Source organism: Grampus griseus, assembly GCF_964374135.1.
Source record: "Grampus griseus genome assembly, chromosome: 14".
Classification (NCBI taxonomy): domain Eukaryota; kingdom Metazoa; phylum Chordata; class Mammalia; order Artiodactyla; family Delphinidae; genus Grampus; species Grampus griseus.
In genome coordinates, this window is record NC_139008.1 from 77,789,296 (window position 1) to 77,811,463 (window position 22,168).

Sequence of the window (22,168 nt, forward strand, 5' to 3'; positions counted from 1 at the left end):
GTCAAGGCGCCCACACTTCTTTAGGAGAGCAGCTGTGAATCTCAGAGGGGAGGGCCACTTCCTTTCCTGGCTATGTGTCCTCACTGGTAGACAGAGCGAGCTGGATGGCCCTGAGGACCCTGGAGGTCTGAGTCTAAGAGGTAGAAAAAAGCCCTGTCATCTTGATTTCTGGAATCTTCCAAGGACTTGTGGCCCATCTGGGAATGACCTGTAGCTCAAGGAAGACGGCATTGAACCAAATCGACTTAATCTCTTTTCTTCATGGAGTTTACATTTAGTGGTAGAGATGGACGATAACACCTAAAACAAACACAGGACATAATACTACATGGTAACAGTAGGGAGAAAATATGTCCTCAAATGCCTGATAAGTTCTAAGAAGGAAAAAGGATATAGATTCATGGAACTGTTTATTAGGGGGCAGCAGAAGGGGCCTCTCCGAGGAAGTGACATCTCATCAGAGACTACTTTGGTCTGTCTCTGAATTCCAAGCTCTTAACACTGGTCTACCTCCCAGAAAAAAGACCAGGCCGGATTTTTACCAGGAAGCTTGCTGACATTGCTAAGTTAGGAGTCAATGATCCATTGAAGCCTTGGTAAACAGCCATCCTTCTCTACTGACAACTCTTTAGGACATTTTAAAAAGTTTAATGGGTCATTGATTTGCTCCATTAGCTAAATCTATGAAGGAAAGGCCCAAGAAACCACCTGAGACCATTCCTCAGGCAGGCCTGCCAAGAAAAGGTTTTAGCTATCATGACACATGGCCATTTGTTTATTTTCTAACCAGTCATCACTAAAAGATTCCCAATCACCACCATCACAGCTCTTGGGGATACCAAGGCTTGGCTGGTTCTAGGCCAGAACATGGCAGAGAACTGGTAGAGCGTGACAGATGAAAGCCAAGCCTTAGAAAGCCACGGAAGATTCCAGCACCTCAAGTCCCTCCTCCCAACGCAATATCAGGGGCTTGGGACACAGACAAGAAGTCGAGGTCCCTACCCTCCTGGAACACTATAGTGGGGGGCAGGAAAAGGAAACAAGCCAACAAATAAAGAGAGAGATTTTAGAGATGAGCACTGTGATGCAAATATTGGCTTAGAGATGGCATGACCTTGCAAGATGACCTTGCAAAAAACAAGGTCACCGGTAGAAAGTGACTGGGGGCTATTTTAGAGACCGTGGTCAGAGACCTATCTGCAGAGGTAACAGTTGACCTGAGACTTGAAGGGTGACAAGATCTGCAGGAGGAGTGGTCCAGGCAGCAGGAACAGTTGGTGCAAAGGTCCTGAGGTAGAAACTCATTCAATGAATTAGAGGATTGGTCTAGAGTACAAGAAAAGGAGAAAGGTTGGGGAGGTGGGCCAGGGTTAGGACTTATTTGGGTTTCACTCTAAGAAGGATGGGAAACTATTGGAGGGTTTTACCTACAAGAGTTTCATGATCCAAAAATTAAAAGCTCTCTCTGGCTGCTGCTATGTGAAGAACGGATATAATAGTGATTAGCTGATACCTGAAATTAGGGGTTTCATTCAGGACCAATATTGTGACAAAGTTTCACCCTCTGCCACTGTGGTAGGTTGAGTGGGGGACATATCTCAAAAAAGATATGTCCAAGTCCTAACCCACGGAACCTGGAATATAACCTTATTCAGAAAAAGGGTCTTTGCAGATGTAATTAATTTAAGGATCTCAAAATGAGATCATCTTGGATTACCTGGCAATGCAAAATCCTCCTGGATTAGAGTGGGTCCTAGATCCAATGACAGGTATTCTTGAAAGAGTGAGGCTGAGGGAGATTAGACAGCTGGAAGAGGAGACAGAGGAGAAAAACCACATAAAGACGGACACAGACTGCATTTATGCTGCCGCAAGCTGAGGAACAATTGAAGTCACCAGGAACTGGAAGAGGCAAGGAAGGATTCTCCCCTAGAGACTTCAGAGGGAGTGTGGCCCTGTCAACACATTGACTTCAGACGTCTGGCCTCCAGAACTGTTCAAAAATATATTTCTGTTGCTTGAAGCCACCACATTTGTGGTAATTTGTTGTGGCCACCCTAGGTAACTAACGCATCCACTAAACACACATGGACTCTGCACGCACACACCCACCTCCACTCCTTCATCAAGATCCTGTGCATAGCACTGGCCCCACTCAAAGGCCGCTCCAGTCACTGGGTGGTACTCCCTGCAGGCATGAGGGCCACTTGGGCTCCAGATGGGCATTTGATTTATTTACTTACTTAGGTCAGCCCACAGTGAGAAGAATGAACCAGCCTTGTTCTGTCCCCCCCCCCCAACAAGGAGCTCTGAGTTCTGTGAGTTCCAGATAAACTAGCACTCAAAGAAACAAGGGCAGGAAGAGTACACGAACCTGGAGAGTCACTTAAATGGCTAAGATTTATATTAGGCAGCTTCCAAGTGTAGGGTTCCCAAAGTTTTCACCCGAAGGGGCATCTTTTGTTAATTTCCCCCTCCATGGAATACTCAGTTTCTAAAGACATTGTCTATCAAACCAATTGCATTTATTCAACAAGGATTTACCTCCCCATTTGCTATTATTTGAAGGTATATAATAACGGGGGCTCATATTTATTGATCCACTCACTAGACTAAAAGCATTATACATACTCTTTCAATCTTCACACCACCCTATGAGGTGGGTACTTTCATTATATTCATTTTACAAAGGAGGGAACAGAGGCAGAGAGGGGTTAATTTGCCCAAGGTTGCGCAGCTAGTATTTAGTAGAGCCGGAATTTGGACTCAGGCAGCCTGTCTCCAAAGTGAGCACTCCCCTGAAGACTGGTTAGAATCCTGGCTTCCATACCAATGTGCAAAGGTACTCTGGACAAGTGATTTTGCCTCTCTGTGCCTCAGTTTCCTCATCTATAAAATGGGAATAATAAAAGTGCCTATATTGTAGGGTTGATGTAGAGGTTAAATGAGAAAATGTACTTGGAATGCCAGGTACAGTGCCTGCCACAAGCACTCAAGGAATAAGCTGGAATTCAACACCGCTGCTCTGGGTAGGCTTGAGATGGGAAGAGTGAACAGAGATGATTCTGTCCTCTAGGGTCTCTGACCCCATGGAGTTCACTATCTTCATATAATGTGCCCAACCCAAAAGTGAATGGCTTAAAGTACAACCTGCAGGAAAACCACCTGACCAGCCCTTCTCATGTGTGCTTCAAGGACCACAGGTATAGAATTAGCTGGGGTTGCTGATAAAAAATACAGATTCCTGTATCCGAATCCTTTGGAAGTGGGCCCAGAAATCTGCCACTATTCAACACTAATGCACCACGGAATTTGTGCTCCACTGAGTCCATTCTGAGCAGGACTTCCTTGCTATTTGGGGAAATATTAAAAATCATTCCAAGACCCCAATCCATTCATTTCTGCAGTGCCCAGGATAGGAGACTCCAAACGCAAAGTACATTCAGAGAGTAGTGGGCCTTCCCCAGCAGCCTGGTAAATTATGAAGCTCTAAGTTTCACGAAAAAAGGGCGGACATCTGGCCAGAGGCCGGAGCCTGGAAGGGGAGCATGTAATCCCCCCCGCCCCCCTTGGAGCACTGAGGCCTGGGCCCTGGCGCTGCAAGAAAGATGCATGACTGCTTCAAGGTCACTCTGTGATTCAACGGACCGTGTCGATGCTTGAATTCAAGATCGGTGGCAGCCGGGCAAAACCACGCGCCGTGGGCGGGGCTCTCGGGGTCGCCTAGGCAACGGGCGCGCGCCACGCCCAAGCCCGTAGACCGGGATGGGAGGGGAGGAGGGAGGGCACGCTGCAAGATGTCTTCCCCCAGCACCTCCCCCGGCTCCGCCCCGCGGAACTGCTAGCCGACATTCCTGAGCGCTGATTGGTCCTTCCGCTTGAGGGGCGGAGCCCGCGGCAGCGCGGTGCGTACTTCCGGCTGCCGGGTTGACATGAAGAAGCAGCGGCGGCTAGGGCGGCGGTAGCGGCGAGAGTCGCGGCTTGCAGCGGGACTAAGTGCGGAGAGCGCGACGCGGCCTAGAGCGGCAGACGGCACAGTGGGCCGAGGAGGAGGCGCAGCAGCCCCCCTGGCCCGCCATGGAGATGGAAAAGGAGTTCGAGCAGATCGACAAGGCTGGGAGCTGGGCGGCCATTTACCAGGTGCGGGAGCGCCCCCAGAGCGCGGCAGGCCCTTCGCTTAGGCCTAGCGAACCTTCCCCTCAGACCCCCAGGTCCCGCTCTCCCTCTGGGTCCCGCCCTCCGCCTGGGTCCTGCTCCGTGAGGATTCGATCCGACGGCGGCAGAGGCCAGCCGCCTCTCTCTTTGTCCCTCGGGTGGGCCTGCGTCTCTCCCCGGCCTCGCAGTCCCCTTTGATCCCCCACCTACCTCATATCCTCCAGCCCGGGTGACCTCTCAAGCCTGGAAGCCGCCAGTCTCTGCCCTCAGCGCGAAACCTCGCACCCCGACCCCGCCCCCCTGCCTGTCCACTCTTTGTCCCTTGGGGTGGATAGAACACCCCCACTACTTCCTTTCTAGACTGGACCACCTCAGGCTGTCTTCCTTTGTCTCCCCGGGGGAAAGGTTTACTCCCCCCTCCCTCCTTTACATTTCCTTTCTCCTGGTCTCTGTGCGTCGAGTCCCAAGGATGACAGTCCCTTCCCCCTTCCTGTTCATTCATTTAATGGATCTGAATTGACGTGCCTCTTCCGTGCTAGGCGCTGCTGAGGCGCTGGAGGTAGTGTTTGCTGAACAAGACAGGCGAGATGCTATCCCCCGTGAGCTTAGAGTCGAATAGGGCAGTGCAACACATAAGCAGACAATTTCAGCTGGGGACAAGTGCTATGAAGAAAACAAAACATAACGGGGTAGAGAGTGATTTCAGGGAAGATGGCCTGCCTCAGAGAAGGGGATCAGGGAAGATCTGTCAGAGGAAGAGATACTTGCTCTGTGAGCTAAGCCCTGAGAGTAGCAGGCTGAAAAGAGCTTTCCAGCCAGGAGGTCTGGAGTACCCACTCCACTGGGGCCAGAATATTACCCCGTGTCAGGCAGGCAACAGGGGAGGTTGACGTTTCTACTCCCTCTAAAATAGCATCTTTCTCTCGGTGAGCATCTTATCCTTTGGTCATGGTTGAGATGATGGTGTCTTCCCGGTCTTCATCTCCTTGTGGGTTATGGTGATTCATAAATAAAAAGTTCGGAAGGTGGAGTTTCTCACGTATCTCTACATCATCAGATTAAAAAGATGAAGAGGTCTGCTTTCACAAGAGCTAAATCCTCTGAAGAAAATATGTGTTCCCGATTAAATGTCATCGCGGGGGTTGTGAGGATTAACCAAAACCACACTCGATATTTTAAATAAACAACATACAGAATAGAGATGTTGTTACTTGTGTAAAGGGAGAAGGCTGTTTTCGGCTTATAGGCTCAAAAGGCAAATTGTGAGATCCATCAGCTGGTAGTATTAAAATCTATTTTGAGCTCCACTTAAAAAGGAAAAAAGCTTTAAGCAGTTCTTTGGTATGCTTGACTAACAAAAGCCTTTTTTTGGCAGGCTTGGTTTCATGTGGATTTTCATCAAGCTTATTTGACAGGATTCTTTTTACTTGCACTGTAATGTATATTAGCTTCTGATAGACTAATGTTTATAACCACTCTAATCTGTGTAAGTACGATCGATCAATATATAAAATTTGTATTCCGTGTCTAGTCTCTCTGAGTTAATTGAATGAATCCCACTAGTGACTTTGAGAATGTGTAGACAAATTATCTGCATCAGATTGAATACAGTGGAGTCTAAAGTGGTCTTAAATGAAAAAATTCTTGGTCTGAAGTGTTGGAGTTGATAATGATATACGCCATCACAAGTAGGGGTGGCCTCCAGGAGGTACTGGGGAGAATCTTTTATATTGAAGCTGACTCAGTTGGCAACAGCAAATTCATATTATAAAAAGTCCTTGTTTGAATTTGATTACTTACAGTTTTAGCGAGGAGTGGGAGACCTTTCACCCAAGCACTGTTAAAACTATGTTAAGCAAGTCACTAGCATGGAGCATGGTCTTCAGTTAATTTCCCTCATTGTTCTTGTGTTTGTCTACCACCTTGGAACCCCAGGAGTTGGTCGAGATCGCTGTATGTTGAGATTTCTCTAGATCCTTAATCGATTGCCACATTTCTAGAGGTGGTTTCTTTTATCTCAGAGAATTATCCCCTATGGGCTTTCTCACCTCTGCAGTACAGATATTTTTCTTTTACAAAATCTGAATCGGACGCTCTTTTCCTTCTTGATGTTAAAAGTGGCAAATTCTGGCATTTTATAAAAAATGTAGAGTTCAGATGACCTTGAGTCTAAAGTGGCAGATTTTCCAAAGTGTGTGTCAATTTATGAAAACCATTATTTTTCAGGAATTCAAAGAAATGTGTTTATGGTGGGTAGAAAATAGAAGTTAGAAAAATTAATGTTTTGTAGCCCGTCACAATGAAGGCAGCCTTATACAGAGTCATTTTGGGCTTGCTTAGTCTATTGTGATTTTTAAAATAATATGTAATTTTTGCTTAACATTTTGTAAACAAAGCAGTGCAGTTATTTCTCACTATACTAACTTCTAACTAGAACAAAAAGGTGTAAAAACTTGGAAACAATTGGGAAAAGAACAAAAGATGAAGTAGACTTTTGAATGCCGAGGAATGAGGCGGCTTAGAAAACAAATGTTTCAGGCGAAGATTCTCTCCTAGCTCAATTTAATAAAGTGAGCATAACTGTTTTTATATAGTTGTTAATGGTAATAGATAGCATAGATACTAATAAGCATTTAGGTCTATAAAAAGTCAGCTTTGATAGCATGTGTAGATGGCTTTAAAAAATTGTTTTCTATCATTTAAATGATTGTATGTCTGGTTTGAAAAGTGGAAGTAATACTTAGCAAGCCTGGAGTGCCCAAAAGAGAAGAGAGAACATAGATAGGGCAAAGAGATTGGTTTTTGGAGCTAGAATGAGAGAAGAGAGGGCTTGAATGAATGAAAATAAGAAAAACTACCCTCCATTTGTAGTTTAAGGTTTGGGTCAGGTGTTTCGCCATTTCTCTCATCTCTAATTCTTTGATTCTCTGACACTGTTCACTAATTTTCAGTATGAATGATTTGATTGTTTCAGATAAAGGAGATTGCAACAATAGCTTGTGACTTCAAGGCAAGATTTATTCTATGTTAGAGGCAGGCTTTGTAATACGGGCCACTCTTCCAATTGACATTTGTTTTTATAGCTGCTTTCATTATGAAATACGATCTAATGCCTGACTAGGTTAAAATCATGTTATAACAATAATTCACTAAAATTCCTTACTGCTGTATACAGCTTATTTTATTACAGTCCAAGATGAATATTAAAATTTCCCAGTAATTTTTATATAAATACCATTCTCTTCAGAGAAAAAATGTGTTTTGTGCAGAGGAGAAAGATCTATACACTATGACTCACTTCACTTAAAAAAAAGAAAGACAAACGGAAGTGACATGGAGAGGATGGGAAGCTCTAGTCATCTTGAGTGACCCATTAGATCTAAATGTTCTTGTGTAGCCCTGGTTTGAGTGAACTAAATTTAGGTGTCTGATCACCACTTTGGAAACGGTGCAAAGACGTTTGTAATTGTCTGGACTCAGATTAACTGGGGGCACAAGTAGAAATAGTGGAGGGAAGAACTTTTTGCTATCATTATTTGTTTGACATCACTGGCATATTTATAGGAATACTTTGGTTCTTTTGGAAGTACATCATAAACTATATCAGATGGTTCTAAAGAGTCAGCTGGGGGATAATGGTAATGCAAATGATTTTCGGTTGCCAGTTATCTACCATTGGGCTCCAAGGCCCCTCCAGTGCATTTTGCTTTTTTTTTTTTGGCTGCACTGCGCTGCATGTGGGGATCAAACCCATGCCCCCCTGCATTGGAAGCATGGAGTCTTAACCACTGGACTGCCAGGGAAGTCCCTGCATTTTGCATTTTAGCACGAATAGCTCCCCCAAACCTATTTTAAAAATGCCTGGTATTGAGTAGTGTAATTGAATGTATACTGAATTTCATGATAGAAATAAATTTTAAAATTTCCTGTAGGGGTTTTGTCAGACTCTTAACTACTGAAATAACTGTGCCTTTTCTTTTTTCCCTTTTCTCTTTTTTTTGAGTTGTCTATTTTCTGATCTTTTAGATGGCAGAATCCTTTTGACAGTTTTTGTCTTATGCTGTACTTTTAATTGCAGGTACTTTTTCATAAGCCAGCCTGAGCTCATGTGTATTTTGCACAAGCTGGCGGTCCCTCCCTACAGTGTTTATGTTAATTTGTTCATGGTAACCAACTAATACTGACTACAAATAGTCTGGGCATGTTTCTTTGTACTGCCCATGTTTAGGAAAAGGGGAAGTCCAGCAGGGTCATTGTGTCCAAGACAATGTAGTTTGGTACCAGTCATTTGGTGCATGTTTTGAATATGCAGGAGTGCTGGGGACTTTGGAATGGTTCTTGATTCCCTCTAACACATCTCATTGATTGGTCACTATGATGTCCTTCCTACCATCCCAGTGGTCTAGGTTCTCAAATTTTGCTTATAATACTGCTGTCATTTCTGGCTTCACATTACAGAAATTGGTGAAACCAGAAACATATTAATAAGGTCCCTCAACAATCTCTCCACATCTCCCGCCTGCCCCACTGTGTATATTCTTCACATTATCACTAGAGTAATTGGTTAAAAACAGACCTGGGTCTGTCACTCCTCTGTTTACTTCTATGCTTTCATTTATGTGTAAGGTCCAAGCTCCTTGGCATGGCAGCCAGGTTCCAGCCATCCCCTCCTGTGTACCTTTTATTCTGGCCACACTAGAAGGTGCAGTGTTCTCCAGACTCATCCTTCTCTTTCATTCCTCTGTACTTTGGCTCAACACTTTGTTTAGGCTGCCTTTCCCACTCATTCTGGCTTGCGCCTCCCAGCTCAAATGTGTGCCCCCTTGCACTAGATTTTGGCTCTCTCACTTGTGTGCTTACATACACCTTCGTACCTATCTCTTTTAAAGCGCTACTCTCATGGGAGCTGTTCCTTTGTATCCGAGTCCATCTACTGTAGGGTCCAAACTATGGAAGTCACCTCTTCCATCTTTCTCATTCATCTTGGTGTCCTCTGCACCGGGCACAAAGTGCCTAAGAAATGTTGGGGTTGAATTGATTGTCAGCACTTTGCCCCAGGCCCTGACAATAGAAAGACAAGTCACAGTTCCCAGCCCCCATTCTGGGGGAGGAGGAATGGTAGACACAAAGAGATTAGCCTGCATTAGTACTAATAGCAGAGGCCACTCTCAGAGAAAACCAGTACAGTTTGAGCCACGGCTTGATGAGGCAGTTTGGTGTTGCCTGCTGTGGTGGCTTGGAAGAAAAGCTTGGATGCTTACCCAGTAGGAAACCCAGCTTATTTCACAGGAACTTTAAATTTAACAACAAATTTGTACTTGGCTTGAGGCGAACTTAATAGGAAACTTGGAGGTGATATATCTGTCTCTCTAAGAATTATTGAATTACTCTGTTCTCATCACTCTCGACTTGTTCTCACATGCCTTCTAGAAGGGCTTTGTATGTAGCTGGTTTGTAAAATGTATTTTGACTGTGGGCTTAAAAATATGGTTCTCCATAAAGTAACCCTTATAAAACCTGTGATTTCTTTTCAGAGTATAAATGGTAAAGGCAAACATTTTTGGCCTTTGATCAGATCACCCTTCTGGCCAAGAGAGTAGCTTAATCTTTTGCTTTTTCTCTAGTTAGCTCTAACACTAACTAGGCTGAATGGGTCCCTTCCTTTCTTTGGGTTTCAGTCCCTTCCTGTGTAAAAATGGTCCTTGACTAACTGATCACCAAATTCTCCTCAAGTAATGAAAGTCTTTAATGTGCTCACAAAGAGAGTTTGATGTTCCTGAAGTAATCCTTGTAACCACTGCTGTGGTTACTCAATTTTGTAAGGTGCGTGGGTGTCGGTGGGTACAGTTAGGCTCAAAAATGTGTAAGTTTTGTGACTATGGTTGAAGATTCAAAAGAATCTTTTTTTTCCCAAGAGGTATTGAACATTTTTAATAAGTTGGGTTCATTTGGTTTAGTAATGTGGGAAAACGAGTGGCACTGACATATGAGTTATGCTTGCAGTTTTTCTCTGAGTAGCAATTGGGTGGTTTTTCCTGTAAAGATAGAGGAACTGATTCTCGAGAATTTACGAAAGATTCAACCCCACCTAGGTACACAAAGAGTAGCTGCCCTTTATGTTGTAATTTTAGAAAGAAACCAACATCTGGTCTAAACTTCATTTGAAGAGCATGATAGTATACACAGCTGCCGTGTTTGAGAAGAAAGTACCTAAGGCTCCAGCATTTTAGAAATAATGCTTCACTTTGTAGAAGTGGGCTTCATAGTTTCCTAGCTGCTGCCCTCTCCTTCCTCAAGGCAGCTTGACGTATCACAAGGGTCTTACTGACAGTTTTGTAAATTTTGAATATCTGAAAGCTAGGAACAAGACCATTTCCCATGGAAGATTTTTTCCCCCCAAAATAAATAGCCAAAGAAAAGTCAAGCCCCCCCAAATCAGTTGATCTTCGGAATGTAGTACAAGTCACACTGCAGACAAAAATAACTACTGATAAATGATTTTCAGTTTTTTGTTTTTAATTTGTGACCTGATTCAATTTGCAGTTTTGAATGCTTTTGATTCTACCAACGCTGTTTGTAAAGTTTTACGGATACCCCGTGGTAATTAGATAGAATTGGTGCTTAAGAAGTTCTACAGCATGGAATCACAAAATAAACGTGGCTTCTTAGCAAAGGGACACTTAAGGTCCATATTTTTCTCTGGAAAATATACATATTCCCTACTACTCTTAATCTAGTAGTGTGCCAGGAAGTTCTGAGTTCTTATTGAGGGTTAACTGCTTGTTGAAGCAAACCTTTGGGCGTGAGTGGACTTGTGTCCTAGGCGTCTTTCTTCCCAAAGACTGATTGAGGCACGTTTTCTTCTACAGGTGAAGAAGGAAAAGCCTCGGCTGTGTTTGTGGCTTTTGTGGGCAAGCGACACCACTTGCAAAGATAAGATGAGCATAGCAAAACTAGGTTTCCAAAACTGTGTTTTTTTAATTTATTAGTTAGTGATTAGAGAAGGAAAACTCCCTTATCTCCGTTACTGTTATGAAACATTTTTCCCCCGACTTTTTTTTTCTTACCTAATGGCTTTGTTACTGGTGCATCTCTTCGTTTTGAAGAATCTCATTTAAAAAATGCCACGCTAAGTTCCAGGGAACAGCTTAGCTAGTTTTTATTCTGTTGAGTACTGATTACTCAGAGAATTATACAGTATTGTGAATTGCTTACAGGAAGGTGAACATCAAGTAATTACTCCAAGTAGTTGGAATTCTCTGAAGAACAGGGGGTTACTTAAAAATGTCTGCGCATGAAATCACTTCTGAATATAACTTCACTCAAGAGAACAAATAGGCAAGCTGCGTTTAGCATAATACGGTAAATTAGCTTTAAATTCCCTCGGTGCTTAAACATTTGTCACTGTTACATTTATCTTAGATTTTGTATTGCTTCACTATTCAAATAGTCAGGGCTGAGTTTGCTTCTACAATGATAAAGGCAAAGTATGCCTAACTGGGTCATAAATATTTGTGTGGCTCACTTTTGCACAGAGAAAAGAGGCCTCTAAGAAGATATTCAGGGGTCTTTCAGAGGGAAGATACTTTGTTTTGTGTTTTTTGTTGTTCTTGTTGTTTTGCTTTATTTTTACCCTGATTCAAAATGTTATTTTGACAGCATCTTAGAGTTAAGAGCATTGCCATTATTGTTCTCCACCACCTGGATACCACCTCCCAGTTGCCAGGGTCTTTTGGATCATCCTCGGAGGTGGGGTGAGGGGGTGAAGCAGAGTGGTGCAATATCAGGAAGTTGCATTAAGCCACATCAGGTTGACAGGCACAAAGCCACATTTCTGGAGCAATCCCCAGTACACCGGGTGATATGGCCATGATTGAGGGTTAGCTGGTCCACATCTCCCATGAACCATCCTTGAGAATCCACATCCCCATGATGTGCTGCGTTTTAATGGGTCCTTTATGTACCTATCATGGTACCATTTCTAAGTGTATTTAAATATTCCTTCATGTCCCACTAACAGTTTTTCTTAATATATCCCAGGAATATTAGTGTCATTAGCAGTATTTTATTTCATTTGTTCTTGTCATAGTACCCAGGTCTGCTACTGTCCCTTGTTTTTTGACTTACTGATAAGAATGCTTTTTAGAGTTTTAGTATTGAAGAGTGCACAGTAGCAGTTGGTAGGTTTTATACTCATCATTTCTTAACCACTCGTTTCCATCCTTTTTGAGCTTGAACTTTCTCCAGAAAACTTATCAAAAATGTAGTCATCACGCAGAGAGAATCATGGTAAAAGTAGTTGAAGTTTAACAAACTAGTACCTTTTTTTTTTTTGCATGAACCCACATTTGTCAACTGACCTTCCTTTTGCAACACGTTCCACTACTTTATGACAAAAACTTTTGTGTTTCCCAACAGCCTTTGTTCATTGGAAGATGTTGCTTTTGGAAGTAGGAAATAAACGGCTTGAGGAGATGGAGGCAAGCTTTGGTCTGAAGTAGGAGTCTGGTATGTCCCTAGCTCTCTGTGAGAAGCGCATTCGGAGATGGGTGTGGTCCATCATCTGAAATTTCCTATCCTCAGTTTGAGGAGGTGGTTACCATTCTAACCACTTAAGAACTGCATGGTACATGCTATTTTATTTACAGGGCAAAACTTAGCTCTAATGGTTTCCCTTGTACTTGCCTTCAAATTAATAAAATGTCATTCTTTGGTAATGTTTACATGCCAGAAGGAAGAAAGGATACAGCTGAAGTTAAAGGATTAAATTGGCATCACACCTTTAGTTTTGTAAATGCTTTTAATGTTTGATTTTTGTAGGTTGAGCATAAGGAAGTGATAAGTATGTTAGGTTATTTGTGGTTTGAGCTAATTTTAGTCTCTTGTTCACAGCTTGCTTTATATCCTTTGACATTTGCTTTCTAGAAAGACAAATTATGAATGTAGGACTCAGTTTATATTCTACACTTGGCTATATTTCGAAAAAATATTTTCTCAGTACTTTGGTAGTTGGACACTTTGAAACATAGTAACATTCTTTTAAAAATCATTGATTCCTTTGCTTAGTGATGTCTCTACTTTTCCAGCAAGTAAATTAGATTCTTTCATAGAGGCTTGGAACTCTTGCTATAAGCCAGTGGCTAAAAGGGTATGGTTGATACTAGAGGATTTTTAAAAGAGTCTGACTGACCCTGAGATGTACTGAAGCAAGGCTTTGATTGGCTGTATATAGGAAACCTTCCCCACCCTGTCCCCTTAGTTGATAGAGCCTTTTACTCGTAAAGGCTGGGTCTTTGTCTCAAAGCTTTAGTCCCAGGCTGCCCTGCTACCCACCCTTAACCAACTCCCCCGAACATACATCCCCCCCAGGGACTTGTGAGGTGATGGAAGAAGAGGACAGGGTTTGGGTTCTGGGTCTGCCTTCGACTGTTGTGGGACCTTGAAGGAGTTAACATTCAACATCTGTAAAATATGGTGATTAGACCAGATAGCCTTACAGCATGACTGGAATCTAACATCCTACACCTGCGCGGTCACACGAGGAGCCAGGAGACTGGGGCAACTTTGCTGGAAAAATGGGGGCTTCACGTCCCACTCATGCTAGATTTGGTAGCCATATATGTTCCATGATCCCCCTTATCTAAAAGTGAGACAGAACTTTAAATTTTCATATTAACTCAAATCAAAACTTTAAAAATCCATTATGTCCTTAAAAAGAACAAAACACCCTGTGTGGGCATAAATCCATTATTTTATAAAATGACTGAATGCCACATTGATGAATGCAGTTTCCTTTGAAATTCTTCTCATGTCTAAAGAGGATTATTGGGTTTTGTAATTGGACTAAAATCTCCCATTCAAGGGAGAAAGGCACAGTCTGCTCCATGTTCTACCCTCATTCATAATAAAACCCAATAACAGCTAACTTTTATTGAATTCTGTTATGTGCCCCAGGCACTGCGCAAAGTGCTTTACATGTAGTACCGTTTATTACACACCATAAATTGGTCTTTAATAGCAGGAAATGTTTTGGGAGGATAATTAGGTGTCAGAGCCTCGATGTTCTTTGCCTGAGGTCTCCCATGTCCTGGACCCAGCTTTACAACGGCACTGTGGCCATGCTCACACGGATACACAACTGCAGGGACAAGGAATTGCGCTTCGCTTCCTGGTTGATTAGCACATAGGAAGAGAGAGTTTGTAGATTTTGACCCTTGCCCATATTTCTGACCTCTTACCTAGATGTCACAAGTTGGCCACCCAGTTATATTTTGCTTGGTCCACACAGTGCTTTAAAAAAAAACAGGAGTTTAAACTTTTGTCATTATTGATAAATCAGGAGAAATCACATACAAATCTGGATTTCTGGCTTCTCTTGAAAAATCTGAAGATCACACGGCCTGAGCCCACCGTGGCAGTGGTCTGCTGATCTGAGGGGCACGTGTGTATTCTTCTCCCCAGCGGGTCCCCCTGTCCTTGCTTATATGATCTACCCCGCCATTGGACGCACTTGAGTTTGTAGCCTCTACTCCAGACTGGGTTTTTTTCTTGGAATTGTTTATTAGCATTAGAATTAAGGTGATTTTAAAAAGACGTTTAGGCTCGTAAGTAGTTGGTGTACTATCATTAGATAAAATCAAAGCAAGGGAAGACTAGCTGGAGATATGGTGGCTAGTGTGAAAATGCCTGAGGAGGGAGTGCCCTTGACATTAAAATCCGGGATAAAATCATTAGCCAGGTGCTTCTTTCCTTCCTGCCCTTCCCCCTTCCCTTGTCATCCTTATCCCCTTTCTGCTATTTTGAGGAAGTTGGAAGCTGCCACCATTTTTTTCCACCTCGAGCAACTGAGTGTGACTGTATTTTTGTCCCATGTTCAATTATTTCCACGAACTATTTTTGATGACCAACTTGGAAATTAAATTGGATGGTCAATATGGGACTTGACAAGAAGAATGACTTGCTCAAATAAGTTTGCACTGAAAAATCTAAGAAGTAGTGTTTTTAATGACTTGCTTTGTGACCTGGTTAGGAATGATACCATTTGTCATGTGTCTCAATTCATGATTAGATGGTTTCTCTACCTTATCCTCTCTATCAAGGGATGAAATAAATGATAGCCATGATTGGGGGGAAAATATATATATATGTATATATGTTACAAAGAATATGTGTGAAAGGTCTCTGTCCCTGTTTAGCGACAGAAGTACGTGTTATATTGTAGGAGATGCTATTCCTTTGATCCCTCTTGAACATCTCTTCTTCCATAGAGGTATATTATATATGACAAATTAGAACAAGCAATAGATAGGGAAGATTCTTTACCATTATAAAACAATCAGGATCCTTGTTCTGAGTTTTGTACCTTTTCCCCTCCTAAAGCTGAACGCCAGGAGGACAAAACCAACTCAGTGTTTTAGCACTCCTGAATTGTGTGACATGATGGCATTGGCCGTTTAATACTTTTTTGTATATATGAAATTAAAATCAATAACTGGAGATCAATTTCTCCATGAAGCTTTTCATCTCCCCTTTATTTCCTCTTCTCTTCTGCAATGGTAAGCTCCTTTCAGGCAGAGTCCGTTCACTCATTCAAGTTCATGAGCTAGGGCCCAGGCTCTGGTAGGCAGTGAGGGTAAGTGGTGAGCAAGAAAGACACAGTTTGTCCTTGCTGTTAAGAAGCTTAACAGTGCAGCCAGCAAAGGGGCTGGGTAGAGACAGTCCCAGTTCAGAGTGATGAGAGCTCTCATAGGCGTAGGCCTGGGTACTTGCGGACACTGAGGAAGAGGCATTTGGGAGAAGGAAAAGCAAGCGGAAGACCTGTCAGGTAAAGATAGTCTATAAAAGTAATATCTAAGTTGAGATTCCAAGGGCAGGCAGGAGTGAGCCCCTTATGTTCTCTAGTCCCCTAATCTGGGTTCAGGCCTCCGTGCCCTTCTCTGTTCATGTTAAGTGTTAAATTACCTAAGCTTGAAAGCGTGGGAGCATATTTAACTTTATTCCTCTTTGTTCTTAACCCTCTGCCTCCCATCCACCCCTTGCCCCTCCACGATTCATATGCATTGTCTCTCTTTCTCTTAATATATATTTTTTTCCTCTCTCCCTTGCCATTACTTCTCACCTTGACTGTGATAATGGCCTCAGAATCCTTCTAATAGGGTGACTTAGTGAAGGCTACAACATGTCATTGACCGCATGTTGCCGCCGTGTAGTGGTCACCTGTGTAGGTGTCTTCTCTGGCAGGATGATGTTTGTGTTATCGTCTGTGCGTTAACGGTGTTAACGGACAGTGCGTTACACTTAGTAGGCAGGTAGTACAGTATTGATTGCAATGAAGTGATAGCTTTTATATAAATAGTTTTATTTTTCTTATCCAGGTATTTATGCAGATACTCTTCAGTCTGTACAAAAAGCAGAATTATCTTTTATGACACAAAATGTTTTTTATAAAGAGTCTTTAAGTATAAGCCTGACTCAGTAAGTACAAATGGAAAATATGTGGCTATCCCCCTGATTTGCAGATGACACTATAAGAAGAAAGGTCTCATTTATTCATTGTGAATTTTAAAAGATATCTTTAATGGTGTTAGCTGGCTTATCCCATTATGTGGTCTGTTCATTAGCAGTTCTCTTTATATAGACGGCTTTGTTCGAGTGAGTCTTTCAAGTCAAGTACCTTGTAAAATAACTTTACTGATAATTTATCCTAGTTTTAAATGACTAACTGATAGGCTTTAATTTTTAGGCATTTTAACATTTTTGGATATGATTACATATTCTGAGACTTTGTGATTTAAACACAAAAATTATCATCTTGAGTAATTCTGAATGAGTTGCTGATTGCTGCCTGTTTTCCGTTCACATACTTACTAAACTCATTCCTTGCTGTGTCGGAGCAGTCAGACTTGGATATCTGCAAACCATTAAGGTTGTGTAACATCTTTTCTTTTTTCCTTTTTCTAATTCTGGCTTTGAAGATCATGTGTAGAAGTAGTACTGGATTCGATTTTTTAAAGAATAATTGTTGATTACTAGTCATTACAGATTTGAAAATGGAAGAGTTTTTCTTATCAATGGAGGACAAAGTAGAGTAAAAGAAGCTTTGACTATCTTTCCTTCACTGGTGAAGGAGGATGTTTCAATGTGGCTTCTGTTTTTGTTTTTCCTCCTTCCGGTTTTATTTTGGAGTCATTTACATGTCACTGAATGGATACTATAGAACGTCCATAGCAGAAATAGATGTATAGAGCAGAAAAACAATAGTTCACAGGCATCTCAACAGAGTCACTAAACATAGCTTTTTTTAAAAAATTTATTTTTGGCTGCGTTGGGTCTTCGCTGCTGCGTGCGCGCTTTCTCTAGTTGCAGCGAGCGGGGGCTACTCTTCGTTGCGGTGCACAGGCTTCTCATTGTGGTGGCTTCTCTTTTTGCAGAGCACGGGCTCTAGGTGCGTGGGCTTCAGTAGTCGTGGCACGCAGGCTCAGTAGTCATGGGGCACAGCCTTAGTTGCTCCGCGGCATGTGGGATCTTCCCAGACCAGGGCTCGAACCCATGTCCCCTGCACTAGCAGGCGGATTCTTAACCACTGTGCCACCAGGGAAGCCCCTAAACATAGCTATTAAATGGACAGAGTATTGCAGGGGGGAAGCAACCGTTTTTAAGTTGGAAGTGAATAAGAAAGCATTATAAAAATAGATCCTTAATAGAAGTCCAAACTCTGGATAAGACCCTGGTTCACTGATTATGCTTTGTCTTAGGATTGGAGGGGAGGTGTAGATGTGCGTGTGTTGGGGGTGGGAGTATGAATCTAAGAGAGGATTCCAGCAGGCATTCCCAGTCAATAAATTGCCTTTGGGGGAATTGTTTAATTACTTGCCTGTATTATGCTGGTCATATTTTAAGTGGGCCCCTCTGCATCCCTCCCTCTCCCCTTAATTTACCTGGCTCACAACGTGTCCTCTTTTCCACAGCTGCTGTCTTCCCTGGGCCACATCAGTGTTCCCTTGGGCAGTCATCCACCATGCTCACCTCCTCCCCTGGAAATTTCATGTCCCTCTCCTTTTGCCGTCTCCTTCCCATAGGGCACGCCCTGGCCCTTGGGATGTTTTCTGTCTTTGCCATCTCATTAGACTCAGACCTTTCACTCTCCAATCACAGCCTCCTGTGCTTCCACACTCCCTCACTCAGTTACTTCCCTCCTCTGGGTTTACTCCTACAGCCAGATTTCCAGCTGCTCCTTTCCAGCATCAGTCCTCCCTTCCCTTCTTATGCGGCCGGTCAGTCCCTTGAAATGCTGCCTCTCCAATATCCCCGTGTAGCCCTTCTGCCCATCTTCTTTTTTTTTTTTTTTAATTTATTTAATTTACTTTTGTTTTTGGCTGCGTTCGGTCTTTGTTGCTGTGTACGGGCTCTGTCTGGTTGCGGCGAGCGGGGACTACTCTTCGTTGCGGTGGCTTCTCTTGTTGCAGAGCACAGGCTCTAGGCGCGCAGGCTTCAGTAGTTGTGGCACGCGGGCTCAGTAGTTGTGGCTCGCGGGCTCTAGAGTGCAGCCTCAGCAGTTGTGGCGCACGGGCTTAGTTGCTCCGTGGCATGTGGGATCTTCCCGGACCAGGGCTCAAACCCGTGTCCCCTGCATTGGCAGGTGGATTCTTAACCACTTCGCCACCAGGGAAGCCCCTGCCCATCTTCTTGCCATCAGCATACCAGACCAGCTCTACCTGGACCAGGCCAGCCACCAGCTTTTCTCTTCCTGGGCCCACGCCCCTAGGTGCTGCTGGAGAAAAATCTCCTGGTTTTGCAGATTGAACCACTAGAAGGAAATCAGGTCAGTAACTTCAGATCTGTCTCCCTCAGCTCCTGGCTGTCAGATCTGAAGTTTGCCTGTCATCCTTTCTGCCTCATTTCTCTCACAAGGAAAAAGGAGTCTTTGTTCCTGTCAAAGGCAGCCTTATATCTGTGCTCTTCATACCTTCCCATCCCACCTGTTCAAGGCATCTTGCACCAATAGCTTAGTGTTTCTTTTTAGGTATGTGTCCTTAGCCCTCCCTCTATGTTACCATCTTTCTTGAACCATTTAAACATTTTCAGGCTTCCTCCGGCTGCGACTCCCCCTCTAGTCACTGCTCGCCAGCTGAAATGTTTGAAATAAATAGGTCACTGCATCCATTGTTCACCTCCCAGTCACTCCTCGACTGAGGGAAGCTAGGCTCCACCCTGCCACGCCACTAAAATAATTCTTCACTGGGTTACTGTTAGCTTTCTTGTTGCTGAAGCCAATGGATTCTTTGCATCCTTATCATAACACCATTTAACATGGTCGACCTCTATTTGCTTCTTGAGTATTGTCTAACCGCAGTTTCCATAACTCTCTCTTTTCCTTTTTCTTTCCTTTTATATATTCTCCTTTTCTAGCTAGTTAGTCCCAGCTCTCACTCTTGGGCTTCTCTGCTCATCTGCTGGGGGTCTCCCTATGCTGCCACTTTCATCTGACTCTGTTCTTCTTAGGCTGCTTCAGTTGTTCACCCAGAGGTAGTAACAGCCCTTGAATTCAGAGCGGGCTCATAGACATTCTTGCACTCTGGTGTAGCTTCCAGAACACTTTTCGTTCCTGAAATGTAAGGCTCCCTGTCTCCTAGAGGGCCTTTGCGTATACTGTTTCCTCTGCCTGGAACATTCTCCCTCACTTGTTCTTTTTTTTTTGCGGTATGTGGGCCTCTCACCGCTGGGGCCTCTCCCACTGCGGAGCACAGGCTCCCGACGCGCAGGCTCAGCGGCCATGGCTCACGGGCCCAGCCGCTCCGCGGCATGTGGGATCTTCCCGGACCGGGGCACGAACCCGTGTCCCCTGCATTGGCAGGCAGACTCTCAACCACTGCTCCACCAGGGAAGCCCATCCCTCACTAGTTCTTGTTCTTCCTTTCAGGTCCATCTTAGGCATCCTCTTTTAGGATGCTTTCTCAAATTTCTCCAGGTAGGTGCCTCTTACAGGTCTTCCCATGGCCCCTGTACTTCCACTTTCATAGCACTTGATGTGATTATACTGTAAGGATATTCATTGTTCTGTAGTTGCCTGTTTACTTACCTGCTGCCAAGTTACCTATCTTAAAAGGGGCAGGATTGCTTTTGTTTGAGTCATTTCTGTCTCTTTGATCCAATATAGTGCCTGGCATATAAAAGTACCCAATAGGTAGTTCCTGAATGAGTAGAGGAGCTATGCTATTTGGGTTCATGAATTGGAAACTGGTTGATAGGGAGGCATTGAGTTTATAGTATTGTGCAAACCATGTGTTACTGACCCACCATCAACTTAGCACACATTTTGTTTTCTCTCTCACCCTTTATATTATGTGTGGAACAACCCCCTCCCCCACTGAAATTAGAAGCCCTTCTGAGCGGGAACTGTGTGTCATTCTTGGTGTCTCCCTCCAGTGCCTTGAACGTAGCTGAACTTCATTTCAGTGGGCCTAATCCCAGATAGATAGACACATACACATATACAGTAAGTCCCCTACATACGAGTGAGTTCCGTTCTGAGAGCGCATTCCTAAGTCCAATTTGTTTGTAAGTCCAACAGAGTTAGCCTAGGTACCAACTAACACAATTGGCTGTATAGTACTGTACTGTAATAGGTTTATAATACTTTCCACACAAATAATACATAAAAAACAAACAAACACAAAAAATAAAACATTTTTAATCTTACAGTACAGTACCTTGAAAAGTACAGTAGTACAATACAACAGCTGGCGTATAGGGGCTGGCATCGAGTGATCAGGCAAGAAGAGTTACTGACTGGAGGAGGGAGAGGAGGTGGAAGATGGTAGAGCTGAAGGATCGTCAGCAATAGGAGACGGAGGGCAAGCTGCAGTTTCACTCAGGCCTTACGTGATTGGACATGCAAACGCACGTTCGCATCTTTGAAAGTTCGCAGCTTGAAGGTTCATATGTCGGGGACTTACTGTGTACACTCTGGAACTAAGTCTCATCTGTAACCCATCCTTGTCTTCCTCGGCTGGTCCTGCTTCGGGGCCGTGCACAGCCCATGCCACTCTGGAGGGGCAATTTCCCTGTGGTTTCTTAGTTCTTGTGTTCCAGCATGCTGGCCAAGTATGAGAGACGTCAGCGGTATGAGAGTCTCCCTCATTGAAACTTCATAGGTTTGGTAGCAGGGACTGACCAGTGCTGACAGGAAATAGAGGCATTTATTAAAAGCCAGAGTTGTCAACTTGCAGGATGCAGAGCTCTTGTTAGCATATGATTTTATGGTTGGTTTGGTGCTCCTCTATAAAAGCAGAGAACTGGATAAAAATGGCAGGAGCGTGCTTGGGTCTCTGAAGTTAGATCCTTTTTCCTAAGTAATTTGCCTTTAGAGTTTCATTTGTTTGGAATTTCCTGAGATTTTGATCTTGCCAGAAAGTTTCCAACAAAACAAAATTCTGGGCAGGTGAAGCATGTGCATGTGAAACGAAATCATTGCTTTTGTTTTCAACTCTTTCCTTAACGTATTATCCTTGGTTCAGCCCTGAAGGTTATTCTATTTTTTGTGGATCTCAACTTTTCTCTCATCTTCTGGATCTTAGAAAATGAGCGGTATTGTTTGAATGGAGAAGAGGAGGAGAGGAATAAAAATAAATGTAAAAGCTTTGTTCTTGCCTAGGCAGGCTTGGCTTTATATTAGTAGCTTGGAGCAGAATGACATGTCTAGTCTGGTGAAGAAGGGATATTTCGGGTTGGTTTGGCTTCTTGTGGATTTTATTTTTTTTTTGTTTAAAGGTTTGTGTTTTAAACCAGAATTTTTCTGTGAATGTAATCAAATTTAGATAAACGCACTTAGTTTCACAATTTGCAGGGCACATTTCTGTTACCTGTGTTAAACACAAGTCATTGTGGTGAATGACTTGGGTCAGGTTGTTTCTCAAATGAACTGAGATCTGGCATGGTTTAAGTGGTCACAGAGCAGACCTGTAACCCAAGAGAATTCTTTTCTTCCCGGTTCAGTGTCCCTTCCTCCAGACGT

General features: G+C 43.3%; 1 protein-coding gene across 1 annotated transcript in view; it reads left to right on the forward strand.

Annotated features, from left to right (window-relative positions):
- The first annotated feature begins 3,938 nt into the window (after positions 1-3,938).
- PTPN1 (protein tyrosine phosphatase non-receptor type 1) overlaps positions 3,939-22,168 on the forward strand; it is a 67,993-nt gene continuing 49,763 nt past the window's right edge. Inside the window, exon 1 of the mRNA XM_082671003.1 lies at positions 3,939-4,140. Coding sequence (XP_082527129.1) covers positions 4,078-4,140 — 63 coding nt within the window. The 5' untranslated portion in view covers positions 3,939-4,077. The remainder of the gene's footprint in view (positions 4,141-22,168) is intronic.